The sequence below is a fragment of the Myodes glareolus genome, chromosome 24, assembly GCF_982192425.1.
Source record: "Myodes glareolus chromosome 24, mMyoGla1.1, whole genome shotgun sequence".
NCBI classification, from domain to species: Eukaryota; Metazoa; Chordata; class Mammalia; order Rodentia; family Cricetidae; genus Myodes; species Myodes glareolus.
In genome coordinates, this window is record NC_142049.1 from 27,826,389 (window position 1) to 27,851,020 (window position 24,632).

A 24,632-nucleotide genomic window follows, 5' to 3' on the forward strand; every position below is an offset into this window, starting at 1 on the left:
GGGGCAGTGGTTGCAGAACCCTGAACGGCACATTCATGGTCTCTAAATTATACTAGCAACAGCTGTTTAAATGCAATAGGAATGCACTTCAGGGCACTGTCGTCCAGCACTGTAGAGACTATGCAGAAAGGTGGCAAGTTTGTGTAGCCTGAGTTACACAGAATTGAATATCTTCCATAAACCAGTTCATCACACATTGACGCAAGCAAGAGCTCCTTAGGAACCCTGCACAGGAAGCACCCTGCACCAGTCCCAGTGCTGGTATCCACTGTGCCCATCCTGGTGGGTGCTGCTCTGGGCCAGAGAACCTCTTGTAACATTTGGTCACCTTGAAAGTCGTAAAATGAAGCTATTAGTACATAGATGGTTTTATTGAATATTAACTTTATTAAATCTCAGAGATACTTATGAGTTAATTTTCATATAAACCGAAAACACAAAATCTTCACAGTTCATGAACCACGTTTAAGGAGGTGCGGGGTCCCACACCAAGCACCTCTAAGATGCACAGTCCGCTTCTGAGGTCTGGGTCTCCTTCGCAGATCCCACATGCAAACAGGGCCTCACAGTATTCCCGGGGGGGGGGGGAGCCGCAGGAGCTGCTTCCTTACAGCTGGACCCTCCCTCTTTGATGAAAACTACAGTAGACATTCAAGAGCAGCCCTCCAGCTGGACCCTCCCTCTTTGCTGTAGCGTGAGAGGGATGAAAACTACAGTAGATACTCAAGAGCATCCCTCCAGACAAAGAAGCTCCCTGGGGCTAAAATCAGGCCTTGGTTAAATTTCCCAAGCATAGCACAGGACTTGTTCAACAGAAAGCTCACTGGGTGGGTGGATGGATGGATGGATGGATGGATGGATGGATGGATGGATGGGTAGATGGGTGGATGGATAGATAGATGAATGGATGAATGGATGGACTGACAGACAGACAGACGGATGGATGATGAGTAAATGGATGGGGGGATGGATGGATGGATGGATGGATGGATGGATGGATGGATGGATAAATGGATGGCTGAGTGGATGGATGGATGGATGGATGGATGAACGGACAGACGGGCAGACGGGCAGACGGATGGTGAGTAATTGGGTGTGGATGGATAGATGGATGGATGGATGGATGGATGGATGGATGGATGGATGGATGGACGAACGGACAGATGGACAGACGGATGGTGAGTGACTGGGTGGGTGGGTGGATGGATGGATGGGTGGGTGGATGGGTGGGTGGATGGGTGGGTGGGTGGAGAGTTGGATGGAAGTAAGGGAGAACAGACTGATAAAGGATACAGAAGTGACTCAGGGGGACTATAGAGAGATATAGATTAGATTAGATTAGATTAAATTAGATTAGATTAGATGGATGGAAAGATAAATGGATAGATGAAGGGGAAGAGATGAAGAGAAGAGGTGAAAGAAGCAGAAGAGAGAGAAAAGGAGAGCTGTATGTATGTATATATTCATGTATGTGAGATGAGCAGAGAGCCAGGCTGTTGTAGGAGGCTGCTTCTTTGCTCCCGGCTGCTCAGCCCCAAAATAACCGCATAAAAACTGTATTAATTAAATCATTGCTTGGTCAACCATTTAAGCATATTGCTAGCTAGCTCTTACATCTAGAATCAACCCATTTCCATTATTTTATATTTTACCACTAGGTTTGTGGCCTATCGGCAAGGTTCCAACTGGCAGCTCACATCTTTCCCCTCTAGTGGCTCCATGGCATCTTCCTGACTCCGCCTACTCTCTCTATATAGAGCTCTTCCAGTCTGGCTATGTTCTGTTAAGCCATTGGCTGAAAGCAGTGTCTTTATTCATTCACCAATAAAAGCAACACATGTACAGAAGGACCTCCCACACCACCGGGCGCTTTGATGAACATGTGATGAACTGAGGTCCCACGGTCCTTTGACCACTCAGGAAACATAAAGAACAGACCAGCTTTCTCTAGGAGAAACCCTACCTCATGTCCAGACGGCAGAACACAATAGGCTAAACCCACTGGGCCCACAGTGGGCACCACCTGACACTGGCAGAGTGGACATTGTAACACCTGGCGTTTGCCCTTGAGAAGCTCTGAAGTGAGACAAGTCCCTGGAGAAGGAACTTGTCTGCCTGAAAACCTCTGGAGTTGCATTCTGAGGTCCCAACAGGACAGAATGCTTATCATGGGTTGTGACCATGGCCCGTCTGAGTCCATTTCCACTAAAAGATCCCTTCACATGGCCCCATGCATACCATATTCGTAAGTAGTGGAAGCCATTTTACTTTTAACAGGTGAGCTTCTAGAGTCTTGGATTTGCCAACAGTTGACTTGTAAAAGTGGCTCTCACAGCATATTTGGCCTACCCCACCACTGCTTCAGACTCCCTCACCCCAGAGCCTAAAAGGTGAGCAGAGATAGGCAGGACCCATAGATACTGTCTCCAGCTCCAGAGACTACTCAGGGACACTTCAAACCCTCAGGCTCAGATTCTGATGAAGCCAGATGAACCTCTGAGGAGTTAGGAGCTTGTTGTGCACGCTTCTGCCACGGCTCACCAGCCAGCCCAGCGACTGTCACTGTCCTCTTGGCTCCCTTGCCCTCCATCTCATCCCAGGAGGGCCTCAGGGGTATCCCAGCTTCCTCCTCTCTTTTGACACTTTCTTGGTCTTTCTGTGTCTCCCGTTCTTCAGCGATCCACACCTGAAATCAGACAGTAAGCCAAAGACGTTCACCTCAAACATTCTGATGAGGTCATCCTGGCCAGTACTAGACAAGAAGGGTCTAGGCTGACCCGACTGGGTTGGTCCCTATACTTCCTGCTGAGATTAAAGGCCATAAGCCATGTTCGAACATACCAGCTAGCCACAGGGAAAGGACATTTTGCCATGGTTGCATGAATGAACCCAAAGGACAGCCCAGCTAAGACTTGAATAAGGTCAGAGCAAAGCAAGGAAGCCGTGCAGTGGGCCCTAGCATTTGAGAGATGAACAGATTCGATTAAACACAAGTCAGACTACTCCAAAGCAGCTCAGGTCATACTGGGCATGCCCACGCTTCCCACGTCATTACCCTCCACGGTACTGAACAATGATTGACGTGATATTTATACTGCACTGGGTGCCTGGGTCATTGAGAGCTGATGCCACAGGCGTGGGAGGATGAATCAAACAAGGACACCATTTTACACAGGGGAGACTTGAACATCCAACTTAGGGCATCCAAGGAGGGTCTTGAAACCAGCTTCCACCAGAGATCTTAGACAGCAATGCGGACACTAAAAGAGACTTACATAGATACAATCTACATGGGAAGTAGAAAGTAAAAAAAAGGCAAGATCTCCTGAGTAAATTGGGAGCATGGGGACCTTGGGGGGAGGGTTGGAGGGGGGAGGGGTAGCTAGGGAGGGGAGCAGAGAAAAATGTAGAGCTCAATAAATATCAATAAAATATATAAAAAAAGAAACCAACTTCCATAGACACCAAGGCACTACTCTACACTGAAAGGGAGCTGGAAGCGTCTGTGCTGATTGTTTGTTTGCTCATTCATTTGCTTGCTTGCTTGGGGGGGGGGGGTCTCATGTGTTCCAGGGTGTCCTTGGACTCTCCACGAGTTAAGAATGACCTGATCTTCCTGTTTCTACTTCCAGGTGTGGACAACCATACCCACTTTCTACAGAGTTTCAAATAGGCTAGGCAAGCACTCTACACCCCAGGCCTCGCTTAATCGGGGTTATTCTGTGTGAACGAGCAGCTTGCACAGATTATTAAATGGGAATCCTGGTGCTAGGGATAGGCTACGCCATACGGGGTGCTCTGTATGAGTTACAGGACAGGGAGGACCCAGGGTTCCAGAACAGAGTTATAGGACAGGGAGACAGCAGGGGTTCCAGAACAATACAGGCTACTGTACCGTGACTGGTTCCCATCAGAACTACAGGACAAGATCTATTGCTGACAGCACCACGTGTTCTGGCCAAAGGATAACAGGATATCAAGCCAGAACTAGAAGCTTGCTCCCTGCTGGGCAGCCCAGATAATGTCAAGAGGTGTGGCCAGGATGCTGTGGAGAGCTGTCCTCGGCGGTCATTCTCAGCCGGGGACTCAGCATGCAACATTGCTGATGGACCAGGCCGGATGGGTCCACTGATGTAATAGTGTAGTGGCATTTCGTTTGTATTTTAAATAAATAAAGCTTGCCTGAAGATCAGAAAAGTAAAACAGTCACACTGGCCAGCCTTACAGACCAGGCAGTGATGACACACACCTTTAATTCCAGTAGCCACGCTAGCTTGCCACAGAAACCAGGTGGTAATGGTGCACACCCTTAATCCCAGAACTAAAGAGGAATATAAAATGGGGGGAGACAGCTCTCAGTCTCAGTCTCATTCTGAGATTCCTGGAGGCAGCATGACCATTTTCAGACTGAGGTCGGGGTAAGAGCCAGTGACTGGCTGTTTTGCTTTTCTGACCTTCAGATTGAACCCCAATTTCTGTCTCTGAGTTTTTATTAAACATGCTAAATAATAGTGCGAAATCTGCTATGGCCGGTTGCTTTAGGACTGGATGCGAGGCCTGACCTACAGGAGCAAATTCACGTCTTGCACTGTAAGTTTATTCAAAGGCCCACGGCCAGCGTGGGCCATGGACCCCAAAGGGGAAGCCACTAAGGCTGCTTTACTAAATGGGCATGATTGCCTGTTACAGTAACCATGGGGTGCTGCTGCTGTTAGTTTTGGTCAAAAAAATCTTCACCTTGAGAATGGCCGGTGCTGACTATGGAGACCCACAAGTAGTCAAGGTCAACGTACTGAGAGTGAGTGACAGACATGTGCTCCGCCTCCAATGTGACATCCTACCACCCCTCCAAGGCTCAGGAACATCGCGGGAAAGAGTGTAGAAAGAAGGTACCAACTGGTGGGATGATGTCTTCCAGGCAAGGCATGGCCACTGCACTCTTGAATTCAGCACCTCTGAGCACCTGCCCAGAGCCTATGGAAGACCAGGCCTCTCAGCATTCTGTGACAGCAGCAGACTGGGCTGGTGAGGCCCCATACCTCCCTGAGGTTCTATAGGCAGCTACTGGTTGAAGGATGTGTAGCCGATAGGTAAAAGTAGGACCAGTCAGGGAAAGGAAGAAGGCCAGTGGGAGGGGAGAGGGAAGCCAATAGCTATGATCAAAATATATATATTGGGAGATATTATAATAAAACTCTTTGAGTATGATTCATATATGCCAATATAATTTCTTTTCCTTCCTTCCTTCCTTTCTTTTTTATGTTTTCCAGACAAGGGTTCTCTGTGTAGCCCTGGCTGTCCTGGAACTCACTCTGTAGACCAGGCTGGCCTCGAACTCAGAGACCCACCTACATCTGCCTCCTGAGTACTGGGATTAAAGGCGTGTGTCAACATCACCCAGGGCCAGTGTATTTTTTAAGTTGGTATTCTGCCTTTGAGAGTGCAGACATTCCCAGACATACATGCATACGTTCAAATGCTCCAGAACTCCTGCTGCTTCTTTTAAAAAGAAGTTTTAAAACTCAGTGACCAGAGGAGGCCGACTACTATAAGTCTCTGCTTGGAGCCCTGGCAGAGCCCTAGGTTAGCCCAGCACATCTGTCAGCAGTCGAAAAAAACAAGAGCCCCTTTCTGCCAGGCAACAAGCGCTAATGCTTGCCCATGTACAGCTTTCAAGGATGATTCAAGATTTATTGGAACATCTTATGCCTCTGCAGAATCTTCTATCTCCAAATAATTGGCATAACAAAATGGGCAGTGTGGTTTCTAATATACAAGAGTTAGGTTTGAGAGCGGACTCTTAAGGATTTAAGAGCATGATCTGGTGCACATAGGGGCTGGCTTCAGGGCAATCTCCAAATCTTATCAAATATGGAGCACCAAGATACTAAAAAGGACTCTGTAACCTTCCTTCCTCCCAAGACTGGAAGATGTAAAGACCTAACACCGTCTTCCTCTTTCTAGCAGCCACACAGAGGAGGCAGGAGGAATAAGCAAGGTAGATTCGCCTTGCTTCTGTTCTGGTCTGTAGCCAAATTCCAAATTCAGGTTTTTTTCACTAGTTCTCTAACGATATCAGGGGTCAGGTTCCTAATCTCCGCCTGACTTCATTTATGTTTGTCTAGCTGAGAGCCTGGACCACAAAGAGTCTAACTATAAAGACTTCTAACCCCTTCCCCTTTATCCCAAGACAGGGAAATTTTTGGCATTTAATCAGCAACAACATGGCCCACTGCCAAATAGGAGCACATAGCCCAGGTGTCCAAGGAGCTGCCAGGCAGTCACTAAAAACGACCAAGGTGGTCGCTGGGAAGACAGGAAGGCTGTGGAATGACGCATTGATAGTGTACCTTATGGCTTTCTCCGTGATCAAATTGTGTGGGTCCATCACCCTGAGAAGTCTGCCTCGGGGTGTTTGTGTCCTCTTCAGAGCATTTAGAATGCACTGTGGTCCCTAAACAAGAGAAAGAATAAGCAACAGGGCTAGCTCCAACGCTCAGGACCCCTCCCAACACACTGCTGCCCACTCCATCTTCCCGATCCCCACTTTGACTTCGGCACTCCCCTGGGGACAGCTGCAAGATGTCACGGGATACAAAGTGTCAGGTGGTTTGGGGCTGGGAATGGAACTCCGGCCTAGGACAGTGCTCAGCATGCCCAATGCTCTCTGGCTTCAACCCCTAGCATCATATAAACCATGCATGGTGGTACACCCTTGGAATCCCAGTATTCAAGAGGAGGAGGAGGAAGGACCAGAAGTTCCAGGTCCTCTCCAGCAGCACAGCAAGTTCGAGACCAGCCTGAGCTACATGAGTCTGCCTCAAAAAAAGAATCAAAATGGTGGCTCTACTCAAGCGCTTCCCAATGGGAGGGGGAGAGAGTATCTGTTGTTCTGAGCATTTTCCAAGGTCCTCTCTGCTCACAGCTGTCTTTACTTACAGTTAACTAAATGCCCCACCCTCACTCGCTGCCAAGTCAGCACTAATTTGGAAAGGGTGACATCCCTGTCCTGTACACAGCCCCACACCCTGAAATCAGTGTGGGTCCTGGGAGTCCTCTGTGGGGGAAAATAAATGCAGTTCTTACATTTGAGCTGAAGGTATGTATGTGTTGCCTTTTGACTACACAATAAGCAGGTCACTCAGTTGTTACCTATGTAGGTATATTTGTAAACGTTTGGGTAACTGCAGAAATTAGCAAAATTTGGTTTGATGACAATTTAAGCATCTGAAAACCCTCTGTACACTTTCTCTCTCTCTAGTCTAGTTTCTGCGTCATACAGGAGTGACTGCCCATGGACTTAATAGTTTATAAGTGAGAGAAGAACCTTCGTCGGCCTTATCCGCTGACTCTCTAAAGCCTGAGAAAGTGCCTGCCTGGACCATGGACTGATATCAAATGAAAGAATGCACAAAACGATGGCTGGATGGATGGAGCAGATGAATGCAGACTTCCATCATTCCTGATAGTCTCGCATGCTATGAGATAAATCATGCTAGCGAAATCAAATGTTTACTTGTATTTTATTCCTAACCATTTAATGTCCCAAAGATTTTTATTTTTCATTTTTACAACCCAGCCACAGTTTCCCCTCCCTCCTCTCCTCGCAGTCCCCTCTCCACACCCCCTTCCTTCACTCCTTTTCCTGTTTCTCTTCAGAAAAGAGCAGACCTCCCATAGATATTGGCCAGCTGTGGTATATCCAGTTGCAGTGAGACTAGGCACCTCTTCTCCTTCTAAAACTGGATGAGGCAATCGGGTAGGAGGAAAGGGTCCCCAAAGCAGATAACAGAGTCAGAGACAGCCCCTGCGCTCCCTATTAGGAGTCCCACAAGAAAGTCAGACTACACAACTGTAACATATAATCAGAGTGCTTAGACCAGTCTCGTGCAGGCTCCCTGGTGTTTGGTTCAGTTCAGTTTGGCTCAGTCTCAGTGAGCCCCTATCAGCCCAGGTTAGTTGATTCTGTGGGTTTTCTTGTGGTGCCCCTGATACCGCTTGGGTCCTACATCCTCCCACCCCCACTTCCACAGGATTCCCCCAAGCTCTGTCGAATATTTGTCTATGCCGTTCTGCATCTGTTTCTATCACTTGCTGGATAAAGCCTCTCCGATGATAGCTGGGCTAGCACTACTCTATGAGTGTAGCAGATTTTTTTTTTTTTTGCCAGTCCTGATATATTGTTCTATTCTAGATCTCTGAGTTATCCTGTCTCTGGGTCCTGGCCCTCCAAACAATATTAGGGGTAAGCTCTCTTTCATGATACGGGTCTCAAGCATAGTTTTCTTTTAATACACTAGTTGGAAAGGTACGAATCTGGCGAGCTCCAGACGGTCAGGTACATGATGAGGGCCGTGAGGAGCGCCTGCAGCAGTTCAGAACTGCAATGCGGGACAACGGCCACTAGAGGGAGCCATAAAACCTGCCACAAAGCAATGTTCAACAAAAACCGTCTCTGCAGGTTGATTTGACTCTCCACACTCCCGGAGACTCTGATCACCATAAAATTGTTGTTGCTACTGCACTGTGTACTGTGTGGCTAATGAGAACAAGCTGAAACAAGCCCAGGGCTCCAGTTTGCTGGCCCTCGCTCTTAGAAAAATAGGACCATTTTCCCTCTCAAATAATTCACATCTCTCTATATATAACATATCTAGGGTTTTGTTTTAGGTAAACATAAGTGAAAGAAAATCATTTTTCCTGTGGATGATAAGGGAATCCATGCTAAATTAATCTGGAAAAAGGAAATTGTGAACTTTTAGAAATGAAAATAATTTCTGGAGCCATATGCAATATTTCCCACCTCCAGTAACTTTGTTGTTGGTTTTCTTTCTTTTTTTCAAAAGAACATTTCCTTGTTGACATATTCAGTTTCATCCCCTGCAGTAAAGAGACTCCAGGCATGTGCAGACTGACGTGGTGATCACATCAGAAGGAATTATGATCCTATCATAGGTCAAGTTTCAAAGGTTTCCCATGTAACTGAGAACAGGGAAAAACTGCATTTCCCACAAACGTCTTCTCTCAAAGGGTCTGGAAAAAAAAATCTAAAAATTCCCAGGGTCATTACAAGCCACAGATGTTATCAGCAGCCAGGGCCATGCAAAATTTAAAAAGACCCACAAATGAAGGTGCTTCACACACAGATCTGCCAGCATTTGATGGGGTCCAATGACTCTCCCTTTGCAAGATGCCCGTTCAGGACCTCTCCAAAGTCAGACGCCACCGACTCCTCGGGGAGGCCTGCTCACAGGCTCATTCCCACCACGCGCAAAGTGGCAGAGTCCCTTTAAATCTGTGGTTTTCAACCTGTGGATCAAGACCCCTTTGGGGTCGCATAGCAGATATCCTGAATATCAGATGTTTACATCAAAATTCATAACAGTGGCAGCTATGCAGTAGCAATGATCTAATTTTATAGTTGGGGGTCGCCACAACGTGAGGAACTTGATTAAGGGGTCACAATGTTAGGAAGGTTGAAAGCCACTGGTCAAAACTGCCCAGGAACCCGGAGGGGGACACTGAAAACAAATCAGGGTTTAAAGAATGAAAAGACCCTTAATTTTTTTTCTCAAAAAAAAAAATACAGAATTTGAGTAACCTAATTATAGCCTAATTATAACAATGATTCTTGTTGCTGCAAAGGATTTCTGGAACATTCTCTGTGAAGGTCCTCTCATTTGCTGTTTGTTAAGTGGGACCTGGCGACTCTCAGCGTGGATTAAAGTGACAGGTTTGGCATCTGATTTCCAGACCAGCTTCCTCCGATCAGACCACACAGACTCCTAACTCTTGAAATAAACCCCCAGTGGAATTCTTCACCAGGAAGTCATCTCTCCCCAATTAAGCCAAAGCTTCCTCCTCCCCGTCCAGCCCCTCTGGCCAGGCGGCGTCCACATTCCGATGCACATCTGCGGTTTTCACTCTCAGTCAAGTAACGGCGCCTGCCAAAGCCCAAAGCCGGACCCTCATTTGTGAAGCTAAAAAACCTGTGCGGATGGCCAGCCCCATGCCCAGGGGCGCAGGCTGGCTTCCCTTCCCTCCCAACACAATGCCACAGGGCAAGTCGCTTAACTGCCTCATTAGGGTCACAGTCACAGGCCTGCCAGCCTCCTTCCCTGGTACTCCTTCACCTCATTAATATCTGTAAGGACCCATTAAGCCTTGTAGCTGAGGGGAGCCATTAAGGCAAGACCTATCACTATTACCATCAATAAAGTTCCAGGCACTCGCCTGTCAGCAGCTGAGTTAAATCAGTCGCCCAGGTAGAAAGGCAGCCTACACCTCGGGGCCGTCGGCCCCTAATGAGACACCTGCTTCTGCAGAACCATCCCCACGAATGTGACGGGTGCCCACGTCACGGAAAGGGGAAAAGGCAAAACTGCTGGAAGCTTGTCTCCCGGGTACAAGTGGCACCTGTGGCTGGAATGTCCCAGCACCTAAGCCCCCTACCCTGCCCCTTACATGGAACCTGTAATATGAAATCTCCCCCGCACCCGCACCCGCTCTGCTCCCCCGTGGAAGTCAGACAGCCACCTGTAAATCCTGGGACAGGCATGTTCGCATCCCGCTCTGGCCATCTGAGGGTCCTGCCTCCCCTGGGAAACCTGCCATCAATTTCCTACCTTTCTCCCTTGGAGATCCCTCTATCCGAACCTCACTGATGACCCGGGGCACTGTCTGGAACCCCTGGGAACTGAGGACAGGGGGGGGGGGGGGGGAGCTGTCGTCAACAGGAGATAAACGGTAAGTCCGCAGGGCATCATAGCACAGATGAACGAGGAACTGACCAGGCCCCATTTGTAGCTGAGAAGCCGCTGGAGGTTCTTTGGCTGGGTAAGGATGGCTATCTTCCTTTTGCGGCCATTCGTAGATACCTATGCCCTCGTGGTCGACCCAACACCCAAGCGCACACAGGAAGCACTGACCGGATGCAATGAAATCTAAAAATTTTTAAATGATTTTACAAAGAGGGTGTGAAGTTAGGAAGGATGGATTTCATCGTAAGGCATTGTATACGTGGATGAAATCCACACAAAAAGTAAAAAATAATAATAACAATAATAATAATAGTGAGCTGATGTGGGCTAACACGAGATGGCTCAGTCGGCAAAATGTGCGCTGGGTAAGCATGGGGATCTGAGTTCGAATCCTCAGCACCCATGTCAAAGTCAGGCATGACTTACTCTGTAAGTCCAGCACAAGGACAGGAGTGGGAGAATGTCCCTGGAGCTCACTGGCCAGTGGGTCTAGCTGTGAGTACCAGACTCACCGAAAGACCTTGTCTCAAACTTTAAAACGGACAATGACAAAGGAAGACACCCAATGTTAACCCCTGGCCTCGGTGTATACATGCACACACCTTACAAACGTGTACCACACATGTATGTGCACAGAGTGATTTACACAGCACTAGGCAACATTGCCATGTGGCCACGGACACAGCCTGCACACAGGGACGGATCGGGCTATCACAGCAAACCCTAGTCATCTTTGGAACTCTCAGCCATGTGCACGTTACTCCCTCAAAATAACACAGAGGAACAGAAGATGATCTTCGTAGATGTTCATTGGCTAGCGGACTTCATGGCCGTTTCCCTAGCAGCTGATCTATGTAGTGGTCTATCTGTTTAGATGGAAGCCCTACTGGCATCCATATATACCCAAAAAGAATATTTGGGATCTCCAGTTTGGGGCCCTGTTATTCTTTTGCTCTGGTCCCTTTAAGGGCAAGCCACGCCCACTCCCAGCCACTTCTGACCTCCTGGTCGCCATCTTAACCCTTTCTCTTCTCTCCCCGTCTCTTGGCCTGTATACACGTGTTTTTTCTCTCTCTGTCCTCTTTTCTATTTCTGCCTTTTTTTCCTCTCCTTTTTCTTTAAGTAATAAATGTTTACCCTTATGTTTATTTACTATGTCCTGTGAACCTTTTATAAGCCGCACCCGCCCACCTGACTCTCGGGGCCCGCATGGCGGGACCAGCCTGCCACCCTTGCAGGGACCCACGGCCGTCCTTGTCAGACTAGGGCTGCTCTGCGAGCCTGCCAGGGAACATGCCAGCATTAAACAACAACAGGCCCCATTCCACACTCAGGTCTCACCCCTCCCATTCTAAACCCCACCCTCAGTGCCCCAAGAGGCGGCCCCGTCCCCAGAGCTGCTCTCTTCAAACTCCGCCCCTCCTTGGAGCTGCTCAAGACCACACCTATAGGCTACTTCAGACTCTTTGCCACGTGATTCCTCTCCTGCCCTCCTGAGGGTCACCCAGGAGTTGCTTTGTTCTGTTCATTAAACCTGGATTTAATAATTTGGTTTGATTAGCTTAGTGGCAGCTGATTTCCATTAATGGGGATTCAAACCCTTATCACTACCTAGTAGTTGGTCTTTGTAGGGGTCTATCTAGTAGCGGTCTTTGTAGGGGTCTATCTAGTCTAACTGGAAAAGTGGGGACCATGAGAGAGCTTCCAGGTGCAGAGCCGAGGAAGATCTTTTGGAGTCGCACAGATGAGAAGGTCACGGGTGAGAAGAAACACAGAACAGATGCCCCCGCTGGGTCTCCGTCCCTCCTTTGTTCGGCTACATACTCAAGACCGCAACATCTGCGTGAATCAGACTCAGTCAGTGGAAGAGAAGCTGCCCCCATGTAGGGCAGCTATGGGTACTAAAGCAGATGTCCATCCCACTCACCGTCTTGAGGTCTTGCCTCCTGAAGACAAACCTTGAGCCAGATGTTGGTGCGCTGGCCCCAGGCCCCTGGGGGCTCCACCTCCCACAAGCGCCCTCTCTCGCCTGGATGGATGGACAGGAACCGCCTGAGGACTGAGAGGAAGAGAGGTAGGACGTGAACCTGACTCTGGCCCACCCTGCTTCAGCCAATCAGCTCTCTCTGGACCCTCACAGACGGCCCTTCCAGCCCTTCGGTGGCTACCCTGCCCCTCACTGTCCTGACCCTGCTGCATCCAAACCCCTTTCACCAACTTTCCATGGGTACAGAATCATCCGGTTCATCTCCCACTTCCAACCATCATGCACTGCGTGCCAGGGCTGCAACTATGAAGTAGCCATCCCTGGGTATCCAAAGGCAGTGAAGACCTCTGAAGGCACCAAATCCAAGGATGCTGTATTCACATAAAACGTCAGACATGGTGTTTGCATGGCCAATAACACATCTTCCTGGGCACGTTTCTGTTAGTCTTCTGCTGCCACTTTAAGAACTAACCACGCCCACCCAGCCACTTCTGACCTTCCCCTTCGCCATCTTTCTCTCTCTCTTGTGTGGTTGTCTCCTGTCGTGTGCACACGTTTCTCTCTGTCTCTGTGTCTTTATGTCTTTATATTTGTCTATCTCTGTCTCTCTGTTTTTCTATTTCTTTTTAAGTAATAAATGTTTACCCTTATGTTTATTTACTATGTCTTGTGAGCCTTTTATCCGCCGTAACCGCCCGCCTGACTCCCCCGGCCGCATGGCGTTGCAGGGACTCACGGCCATCCCTGCCGGACTCCGTGAGCCGCCCGGGACATCCCATCATCATATTCTTTTTAAAAGAACAAAAGTTTCATCATCAAGATGCCTTTCAGTAGCTGATGCTGTGTAGACGCCACCTCCAGAGCCACTAGACTGTGAGGCTTAGGGGATAAGGTCACTGGGCAGATCCGTGCATGTCCAGCACAAGTGTCACTTCTGAATGTTTTCAAGCCATGGTCAGTTTGAATTCTGGAATCAGACCCCCTCGGATACGATGGGCTGCCGGTACCATGGCAACACAAGCTGATTTCTCAGGGCTCTGGAGTCAGGGTACCTGGAGTTGGGATGTTCCGAGGCCTCTCCCCTGACCTTCCTGTGTATCTTTTCTCGGTGTCCTCACACGGTCATGTCTGTGTGTATCCCTAGGGCCTCCTTCTTCTAACGGTGCCTGTGATGCCTATGCTTGGCTATCAACTGACTGTATCTGGAATTAACTAAAATGCAAATGGCTGGGCACACTTGTGAGGGGTTTTTTCACCAATTAAATCATTTGAAATGGGAAAACCCCCTTCTAATCCAGATCTTTGTGGCGAGACGATACACCAGGGCCAGGCCTTCTGCTGGCAACCTATAGAACGGACATGGAAGAAGGAAGCTTGCTCTCTTGTCCTGCCTGCTCTCACTGGCAAGACCACTCCTTCATCAGCATTAGACCATACTTCTTCAGGATTCCAGCACATAGGGAAAACCAGCTGAGACAGCTAAGCCTCGTGGACTGAGCAATATGGAATTCTGGGACCTTCAGTTGGTCGAAAGCCATCATGGGGTAGGCTGGACCATCACCTGTAAGCCATTCTAATAAATTGCACACACACACGACACACGTAAGCCATTCGAGTAAGTCCCATATCTACATATGTATATATGTACTGTCTGTAAGGTCTGTTCTTCTAGAGGACCCTGACTAATACAGTGCCAGTCGTTTAAATTAAGGCCCACCCTTTTGACCTTACTTGACCCTAATAACCACTAAAGGAGGACTATCTCCAAACCCATGAATGTGGGGAGGAGGGCACAGTCCAGCTGCTAACATGCTCCCTTTCGGGGCTCCCTTCACAAATCATTCCTCCTCCCCTCCCTCCCAAGCCCCCTCTTGGCCCTCGAAGGCTGGCAAACCATCCACATGTCCTAGATAAGTCCTTTCACGTAGCAGTTGCTCCAACACCAGACAAAAGGGGAAGCCACTTCTGGTCCTGCAGGTAACTGCGAAGACATCACCAAGCAAGCTCTCTTGCTCACTCGCCAGCTCTGGGCACAAGCACATAAGGAAGTGCACTACCTACGGAGCTGTGTGCCAGGTGGAAACATGCTGGGAAACATTGCGGGTAGCATGTCCTGCCCTCTAAGCCTGGCCAGTCTAACTTCTCATCAGAGCAAGGCGGCTGCAATGGTTGAGTCCTTGGATGATGGGAGGTGTGTGCATCAGAATGTGGAGAGAGTTGAGCGCCGGTTGGCAGCCCACCCTTCTCTGCTGCCCCTGCTGCCACTCTCATGGCTCACAGGGGCTGTGCGTACAGTAAGGACACCCACCCACACCCCAGAGAGGTCCCTGGAACTCAAGACTGTATGACTAGGTGCTGCAGTCTACCCTTGGGAAGACAGACCCAGGACTGAAGTACAACCAGACCTTTGGTGGGCAGTGGCTGGCGTTTGGGGGTCCTAATACCCTGAGCAGGTTTAGAGGCAGCAGCAGGCTCAGTTAAATACATTTCCTTGGGTCCTTGGAGTTCTCATCTCACAGAGAAGTGTAGCTGAACGGGCTTTAAAGAATGGGGTGTAGGGGGGTAGATCTCTTCAGTTGAAGGACAGAACTGTCCTCAGTTAAAGGCTGCTAGGGGTGGAGGGTGGCTGAACCTCCAAAAGAAGAATGATCCCAGGTTGGTATATTTGGGTCTTTCTCTGCAGGCAAAGACAAGGAATCACATGAGCAAGGCATGAACTCTGAAACAGCTCTGTCTTTCCTATCTACACCCTACTGGGAAACAAATGGCTCTTCACCTCCTTTAGCAAGGCAGCCTGAGAGCCTGAAGTAACCTGTACTGGGAGGGGACTCCAGAGGGGTCTCAGGAGAGCATAGAGGATGCATCTGAGGATGAAGGACTGTTTGCCTAGGGACCAGAATTGCCCCCACTCCCAACCCAATAGTCAAGTACACCATGCAGGATGCTTCAAACACACTCTGAAAAAATGAAGGGCTTTTCGGAGGCTGATAAAATGGGGTGGGGGGGGTGCCAGTGAACAACTTAAACAGCACTGGGGACTGAACTCCACCGCTTCCCTCTCTGGCTGCGGAGTGGCAGGCCTTCCCGCTGTCTCCAGTTTTCCTCTCCTACCACTGTTTCCCAGAAACACGAAGGCCCCAGAAACCCAATCCCAAGGCTTCAGAACCATCGAGCCAGGAATTGAGTCGGGTGGTAACTCACACCTTTAATCCCAGCTCTCGGGAGGCAGAGACAGACAGATCTCTGTAAGTTCAGCAGCAGCCTGGTCTACAAAGCAAGTTCCAGGACAACTAAAGCTCACAAAGAAACACCCGGGGTGGGGAAAATAAAACAGGAAAGAAAAGAAAAGGAAAGGAAAGGAAAGGAAAGGAAAGGAAAGGAAAGGAAAGGAAAGGAAAGGAAAGGAAAGGAAAGGAAAGGAAAGAAAAAAAGAAAAGAAAAGAAAAGAAAAGAAGAAAGAAGGAACCGAGGCTGAGTTCAAAATAAAGCTGGCATGCTTCACACGGGGGAAAACCCTAAAATGACATGCTCTACACTCTGCCATCCTTGGTGACATGGAATGTGAGTGCAAGGACAGTAAAGACCTCAGGAGAGACCCAGCAGGGTGGCAGCAGTGGAGGGAGGGTGCCTTCTCCTACAGTGAAGGTGTCAGAGGAGCTGAAGCCGTGGCAGTGCCCTTTGAGATCTCCGGCCTTGCCACAGCTCGTAGTTTCCTGCCATGCGTACATACGACTGTGCTAGGGGCAGAACCCAGAGCCTCACGCGTGCTAGGCAAGTCTCCCACACCAAGTGCCATCCACAGCCCTAACAGTTGCAAATGAAAAAGGAGGGTCACCGCAGGGCCCTGGTGCAGTTCCCTGGATTCTGTGTGTCCCTGAGATCTTTGCTTCCGATTACATATGTCCTCAACTTATGGTGACGCTATACCCCAAAACAACCGTTTAGGTGGGTAATGTGTGCAGTGCGTATGATACATACAGCCTACAGAGCAACCTTGACTCTTGCGCGTGCTAGAGGGCCCTGAGATGGCTCAGCTGGAAAAGAGACTTGTGCAAGTCTGAGGACCTAAGTTCAGTCCCTGGAATGCATGAGAGGAGAAAATGAACTCCTGAAAATACCCTGACCTCCACCTGAGCACTCACATCCATGTGAGTGTCTGCACCCTTGTGAGTGCATGCACACAACACACATACACATACACATACACATACACAAACACAATGCACACATACACAAACAATACACAAACACACGCACAAGGCACACACGTACATACACAATACACACACAACATACAACACACACACAACACGCGCACACATTTTAAAAACATTGTTTTAAAGAAAAAGAAAACCACTCAGAACAGAGACCCTGCAGGACAAACCCACCTAACACAAGTCTATTCTTTAATCATTCTTTAATCAGCGTGAAGATCTCATGTGGATGTTCGCATCCAAGGCCACCGCGAACACAAACCACCACAGAATCCCGACTGTTGCCTCTCTTCAGACTGTTATGGGCACACACATCACGAGGCCAGGAAAATGTCAAAACTCTAAACACGGAGTGGGATTTCTACTGAGTGTGTATTGCATTCACACTAATATAAAATTGAAAAAAAATCCTAAGCTGTTGGTGAGTCGGGGACCAACAGCATTTTCAAATGTAATCATTTCTTGGGCTCAGAGAGGCCCTCTTTGCAAACCAAACAGGGGCTCTGGTTCTGCTGAAACTGAAAGAGCAGTCACGGCAGCATATCCCCAGAAGCTCCGAGACTCCTCCCCTTCCGTCGCCACAGGGCACGTGTGTTAGCCGGCACCCAAATGCTCACCCAGGACACGGGGTGGGAGTTACCTTTGTACATAGCAGGAGAAATTGGGCAACTGATACCCAGGGCTTCATCTTCTCGAAAGGTGTCACAGAAGTCCCTCAGCATGGCTGTCCCCAGGCCTTGGCTGCGGTGCTTCCTCCGCACAAACACTGTGTCAAAGACAGGCAGCAGGTAGCATGCACCGGTGCCGTCACCACAGAGGCTGCCTGCAGGAAAGCAAGAGATAGGTGCTGTCCCCCCAGCTGCATGCTGACTCCCCCAGATCTCAGGGGTTCAGCCAGAGACACTGGTACCGCCTGGGAGCAGAATTAACTTCACAAACAATAATAAGATACCAGATCACACCAGAACACCAGTTCTCTATTGGACCCGCGTGTTTTTCTCAAAGACCCACATAATTATTCGCGAGCACAGAAAATGGATTCGGTCATGGAAATGAAAATGGAGCCTGGGAGACCAAGTGTCGCCAAAGCCTTGTGGACCCCGCCAGACCTCTCTCCTCACCGAGGCCCTTGGAAGCAAGGAGGTTTACTGAAGCAACATCCAAGTTCTCCCCGCGTGGTCAGGCCTGTCCACAGTGCAGGCAGAAGCCAACTGGTTCCGTCATTAAGTAAGGGCTTGTGTCAGTTACTTCAATAAAGGCTTACGGTGTCCAGTTCTGGTGAAATGCATGCCCTCCAAACACATAAGCCCCACACATGAACAGCTGCTGCTGCTGCTGCTGCTGCTGCTGGAGAGGCCAGATGTTGTGCCCTCTCCAATTCCACCTTGAACATCTGTACTGTAACCAATGTCAGCATTCACATGGCTGTCATCCCATGTGATGACACTACTGAGAGAGGTGAACCCTGTCCCTGTCAAGATTCAGAAAATGAATAACTTCCCAAGCCTGAAAAGGGAACATTCAGATTTAATTAGGTGGACTAAATTACAAGATACGCAATACAGTGAAAAATCGTTCCTTGGTCACAACGACTCCCTTCCTGTACCCACACAGGACACAGGATGTGTGTGAGTTTTTAAAGCTCTTCCATCGAGAACTGGGGTCTGTTCTCCCGTTCAGTCTAGGCTGGCCTGTGACTCACTTAGCAGCAAAATGGGGCAGAATGATGTACCAAGGCCTGGATATCATGGGGTCCAGTATGCCTCAAATCGTCTCTCAAATACCTACTTGCCTTACTAAATCAAGTGTAGACCAACCTGTTACTATGAAGGAAATGTAACTTGGGAGTTCCGCTTGTCCCAACAAAGCCCTAGCAAACCCAAGGAGCACAAGCACCTGACCAACAACACGTCACCATGCTCACACGGAAAATCCATCAAGACTAGAAAACCACCCCGCTAAGCCCAGCCCACAGTGCCAAAATTATTTGTGGTTAAATGAAGTTATTCTTCCATGCCATGAGTGAATGCTCAATGTATGTCCAACAAGGAACCTCAACCCAATGAAAACAGTAATTGTAAAAAATATTTGGGATTTCACCGTCAGCATGATTAAAAAGATATTATCAGTTCGTTTGGAAATTCACAGTCTCTATTTTGTTTGGATGAGAACAGGGTCACCCTAATATTAAATCTTCTGGAGCTAAGAAGGTTTAAATTTAAATAAAGATGCAACTCCATTAACCATAAAATTAAAGGAATATATTTAACAAAAGAAGAACAGGCCTGGAAAATGAAAGAGTAAACTATTGAGGGAAATTAAAGATCTAGGTAAATAAAAAGAAATACCATGGTCATGGGTCAGAGGACTCAACAGTTCTTTCCCATTATCCTTCCCATGATCATTCTATAAATTCAAAGCCAGCAAAATCCCAGCAAGCTTTTGGTAGCGACTGATCAGCTGATTCTAAATGTATGTGAAATGCAAAGTTTCCTGGACAACCAGCATTGTTTCAACAGGACCAGAGCTGGAGATCTAGCAATGCCGGGTCGAGGGCTTTGTCAGACATCCAGTGTGACACACCACAATGAGCTACAAATCAATGGCAAAACTGAGAGTGCAGAATCCCAACTCTTCTAAAGTTGTGTTTCATTCTTTATTCATTCACTGTATTCACAGTGTGTGTGTGTGTGTGTGTGTGTGTGTGTGAGAGAGAGAGAGAGAGAGAGAGAGAGAGAGAGAGAGAGTGATAGCAGGTGAGCAGAGGTCAAAGGACAATTTGCAGAAGTCCGTTTTTTGCCTTCTAACATGTGAGTTATGGGGCTAGAATTTGGTGTAGGAGGTTCTTCTGTTCATGTGTTGCTTTCATTGGTTAATGAATAAAGAAACTGCTTTGGCAAAGGACACTGTCAGCAAGACAAAAAGGCTACCTTCTGACTGGGAGAAGATCTTCACCAACCCCTCAACAGACAAAGGTCTGATATCCAAAATATACAAAGAACTCAAAAAGCTAGATACTAAAATTCTAATTAACCCAATTAAAAAATGGGATACTGAACTGAACAGAGAATTCACAACAGATGAACTTCGAATGGCCAAAAGACACTTAAGATCATGCTCAACCTCCTTAGCGATCAGGAAAATGCAAATCAAAACAACTTTGAGATACCATCTTACACCTGTCAAAATAGCCAAACTTAAAAACACCAATGATAGCCTATGCTGGAGAGGATGTGGAGTGAGGGGAACACTCATCCATTGTTGGTGGGAATGCAAACTTGTGCAGCCACTGTGGAAATCAGTGTGACGGTTTCTCAGGGAACTGGGAGTCAACCTCCCTCAGGACCCAGCAATTCCACTCTTGGGAATATACCCAAGAGATGCCCTATCATACTACAAAAGCATTTGTTCAACTATGTTCATAGCAGCACTATTTGTAATAGCCAGAACATGGAAACAACCTAGGTGCCCCTCAATAGAAGAATGGTTAAAGAAGGTGTGGAACATATACACATTAGAGTTTTACTCAGCGGTAAAAAACAATGACATCTTGAATTTTGCATGCAAATGGATGGAAATAGAGAACGCTTTACTGAGTGAGGTAACCCAGACCCAAAAAGAGGAATATGAACCTTCATCTGGCGATGGATGGAGATAGAGACAGAGACACATATTGGAACACTGGACTTAACTCCCTAGATCCAAATGAGAAGCAGAAGGAGGGAAAACGTGAGCAAGATAGGCAGGACCAGAGGGAACCTTCATCCGACGATGGATGGCGATACAGACGGAAACCCACATTGGAGCACCGGACTGAGCCCCCCAAGGTCCAAATGAGGAGCAGAAGGAGGGAGAACATGAAAAAGGAAATCAGGACCGCGAGGGGTGCGTTCACCCACTGATACAAGGGGACTGATCGAATGAGAGCTCACCAAGGCCAGTTGGACTGGGACTGAACGAGCATGTGATCAAACCGGATTCTCTGAATGTGGCTGACATGGGGGCTGACTGAGAAGCCATTGACAATGGCACTGGGTCTTGTTTCGTCTGCATGTACTGGCTGTTTGGGATCCTAGTCTGTTTGGATGCTCACCTTCCTAGGCCTGGAAGGAGGGGGGAGGAACTTGAAGTTCCCACAGGGCAGGAAACCCTGACTGCTCTTAGGACTGGAGAGGGAGGAGGAGAGGGAGTGGGGGGGAGGAGAGGGAGTGGGGGGAGTGGGAGGGTATGGAAGTATGGGAGGAGGAGAGGAGGAAGTGGAAATTTTTATAAACAAACAAATAAAAAAAAAGAATTAACAAGCATGAACCATGATCATGTTTTATTCAAATGTAAAAATTAATTGAAACATATAATTAATATTAATTTATAGTACATGTAATAGAAACTTTAATGTCTTATATAATCATTAATGCTGCAAGCACAGAGAGATGCTTATCTAGGAATTAAAGATAATCACAGATTTTTTTTGACCTAAAAAAAAAAAAAAAGAAAAGAAACTGCTTTGGGCCTGATGGGGCAGAACTTAGGTACAGGGAGAAGACAGAACTGAATGCTGGGAAGAAGGGCAGAGAGAGAGCTGCCATGGAGCCGCCAGATCAGACATGCTGAATCTTTCCCGAGGTGATAAATAAATTAATAGAGGTGAGAGTTAGCCAAAAAGAGGCTAGAGACAATGGGCCAGGCAGTGATTTAATAAATACAGTTTCTGTGTGGTTATTTTGGGTGTAAGCTAGCCAGGCAGCTGGGACAAACAAGGGGCTCTCCCCTCACAATAAGAACTCAGGTTGCCAGACTAGGCAGCAAGTTCTTTCACCCCCTGAGTCACCTTGCCAAGCCCAGAAATCAATGCTTCTATGTTGGTCAACCCAGGTGCTAAGACAGTTCTTTGGGAAGGAAGTAATTTTTGGCACAGATAGCAGTAGAATGATTTGACACACGAGGTAGTGAGCAGCACATTAAACAGTGGAAGAAGACGCTCCTATGAACAGGTCAACACTGATTACAAGTCCCTGACATGCTGAAAAAAGCCAATCTGCAGAGGTGATGAAAATATGTCGGCTGCCAGGGTGGAGGTCGATGAGCTGATGGAGCACAGGAGACTCGGGACAGACTGCCCTATATAACACAGAGCATCAGATGCTTGTCTAGATACACAGAGCATCCAACACTAAGGATGAGCCCACAGGTACACCAAGGCCACTGACTAACAATAATGTGATCTCCAGGCTGACCTCTGTCTCCCTAGCATTCATGTGCTTAAGTCCAAACCCTTTGGAATATGTCTGTATTTAGATAGGCTGCTGTTAAAACATAGAGTGGGATTAATCTGAGGCTGTTGGGCTTCACCCTCATCCAATAGGGTTTCTGTCCATCTAAGAAGAAATATGGACCAAGAGAAATACAGCGGAGATACACAGTGAGAAGGAGGCTCCATGCTAACCAAGGAGAGGCCTCAAGACAGAACAGACCTGCTCACACCTAGAACCAGAACGATGCGCCTCCAGAACTAGATAAAAACAAATTCCTGTTGCTTGTATCAGAGGGTTGTGTCTTTTGTGACGGCCCACACAAACTAAAGAATATATCTGTGTTAATTCATGGACCAAATAGATGCAATGTACTAATCATACCATGCTGGTTCCCTTCTGTCAACTTGACACAAACTAGAGTCAGCCGGGAAGAGGGTCTCTCAGCTGAGGAACTACCTGAATTAGGCTGACCTGTGAGCATGTCCATTGGGACATTTTTTGTATTAATGATTGCTGTGGGAGGACCCAGCCCGCTATGGGCGGTGCTCCACCTACGGAGGAGATCCTCAGTACCATAAGAGAGCAGGCTGAGCAGGCCATGGGAGGCAAGCCGGTAAGCAGCACTCCGCCATGGCCTCTGCCCCAGTTCCTGCCTTGAGTTCCCTAATTTACCTGGAAGTGTGACAGGAAATAAACCCTTTCTTCCCTGAGTCACTCCCGATCATGGGATTTACCACAGAGACGGAAGAAAAGCTAGAACACAGAGGAAAAGGGGAAGCTACACCAGGAAAACTGCACCTTTGCCTCAATATTTTTCTGTAAATCCAAAACTGCTCTATAATACAGCTTCTCTCTTTTAATGTACCAGAGGTTGAAGACAACCAGAGTGCTAAGCCCTGTGTTGAGTCCTCCAAAAAGGAGGGTTACTTTTGAAGTATGTTAGCTGTTTTTGTTTGTTTGTTTTTAACTGGAGTTGGACTCTTTTGTTATGAAATATTAGTTCAAGATATGTTACATTTGTTTATGATGTGGGATATTTAATAATGCAAAGATGTGTGGCATTCTTTTCTGTTGCGTTTGTTTAACTCTGTGGCGCTGCATTACTTTGCCTGCCTAAAACACCGGATCGGTCTAACAAAGAGCTGAATGGCCAATAGCTAGGCAGGAGAAAGAACAGGCAGGGCTGGCAGGCGGAGAGAATAAATAGGAGGAGAAATCTGGGGTAGAGAGGGAGAAGAACAGGAAGAACTAGGAGCAAGAAAAGGAGAAGGTGAGGAGGACGCCAAGAGCCAGCCACCCAGCTATATAACCAGCAAGAGTAAGAAGGGAAGAAAGACATAGAATAAAGAAAGGTAAAAAAAAAAAAGGCCCAGAGGCAAAACATAGTTAAAGAGAAACAGGATAATTTAAGTTTTAAAAAAAGCTGACTAGAAACAAGCCAAACTGAGGTTGGGCATTCATAAGTAAGAATAAATCTCCATGTATTTGTTTGGGAGCTGTGTGGCGCCCCCCCCCCAAAGAGTTAAAAAAAAACTATACTCTTTTTTCACATCATTTACAAAAATAAACTCAAAACCGATCACAGATAAAAGGATAAGAGACAAGCGTATAAAGCTCTTAGCATGGAAAATAGAAAAATGTCTTGACAACCTTGAGCTAATGAGGAGCTCGTAGATTCAGCAACAAAGGCAAAGCTAACTGGCAACTTGGACTTCATCAGAATTTTTAGACTTTTTTCTTCAAAAGAGTTTATTAAAGAAAACCAAAGGCCAAGCCATCAACTGTCAACAGAAATGTTTACAAATCACACTTCTCATAAGAAGGCTTACTGAGAACCAGAATAAAGAGTTCCTACAATCCAATAAAAATGAAACAAATATCCTCATTAAGATTGTGCAGAGGGCTTGAACAGACCTTTCTTTAAAGAAGACATTCACATGACTACTGACGAAAACCAGCTAACGTCACTCACAATTAGGGGAATGGAAGTTAAAACCACAGCAAAAGGCCACTCTGGGCTATAACCAGAAGATCAAGGGAGAGTCCGTGACGACAGGGACATGCAGAAACTGGAGCCTTCACATGTGGTTAATGGAAGTGCGTGCACAATGGTGCAGCCAGACTGCGCAGCCATTTGGCAGTTCCTTTAAAAGACAGACATGATCTTGCCAAATGACCCAGCAATTGTACGCCTAGGAGCCGACCCAAAAGGAAGGAAAAAACTTCCATGCAAACAAGTAAAAGAATGTTTATAACTGCCCTATTCATAGAAGTAAGATCTGGAAACAATCCCTCAACCAGTAGGTTCACAAGTGAGGTACAGCGTATTCATAAGGCAGAGTCACGTGACAGTAAAAAGAAACAAAGAACATACACAGGCCATGATCTGCAGTAGCTCCAAGACACTTCCCTAAGTGAA

At 47.5% G+C, this 24,632-nt stretch overlaps 1 protein-coding gene across 3 annotated transcripts in view; it reads right to left on the bottom strand.

Annotated features, from left to right (window-relative positions):
• Nucleotides 1-367: 367 nt before the first annotated feature.
• Nucleotides 368-24,632, bottom strand: part of LOC125400701 (protein FAM169B-like) — a 91,461-nt gene continuing 67,196 nt past the window's right edge. For all 3 annotated transcript variants that reach the window (XM_087901314.1, XM_087901313.1, XM_087901315.1), the window contains 4 exons: nucleotides 17,602-17,784; nucleotides 12,688-12,819; nucleotides 6,351-6,454; nucleotides 368-2,686 (listed from right to left, as the gene is read on the bottom strand). In XM_087901314.1, the coding sequence (XP_087757440.1) occupies nucleotides 2,444-2,686; nucleotides 6,351-6,454; nucleotides 12,688-12,819; nucleotides 17,602-17,784 (662 nt within the window). In that variant the 3' untranslated portion in view covers nucleotides 368-2,443. The remainder of the gene's footprint in view (nucleotides 2,687-6,350; nucleotides 6,455-12,687; nucleotides 12,820-17,601; nucleotides 17,785-24,632) is intronic.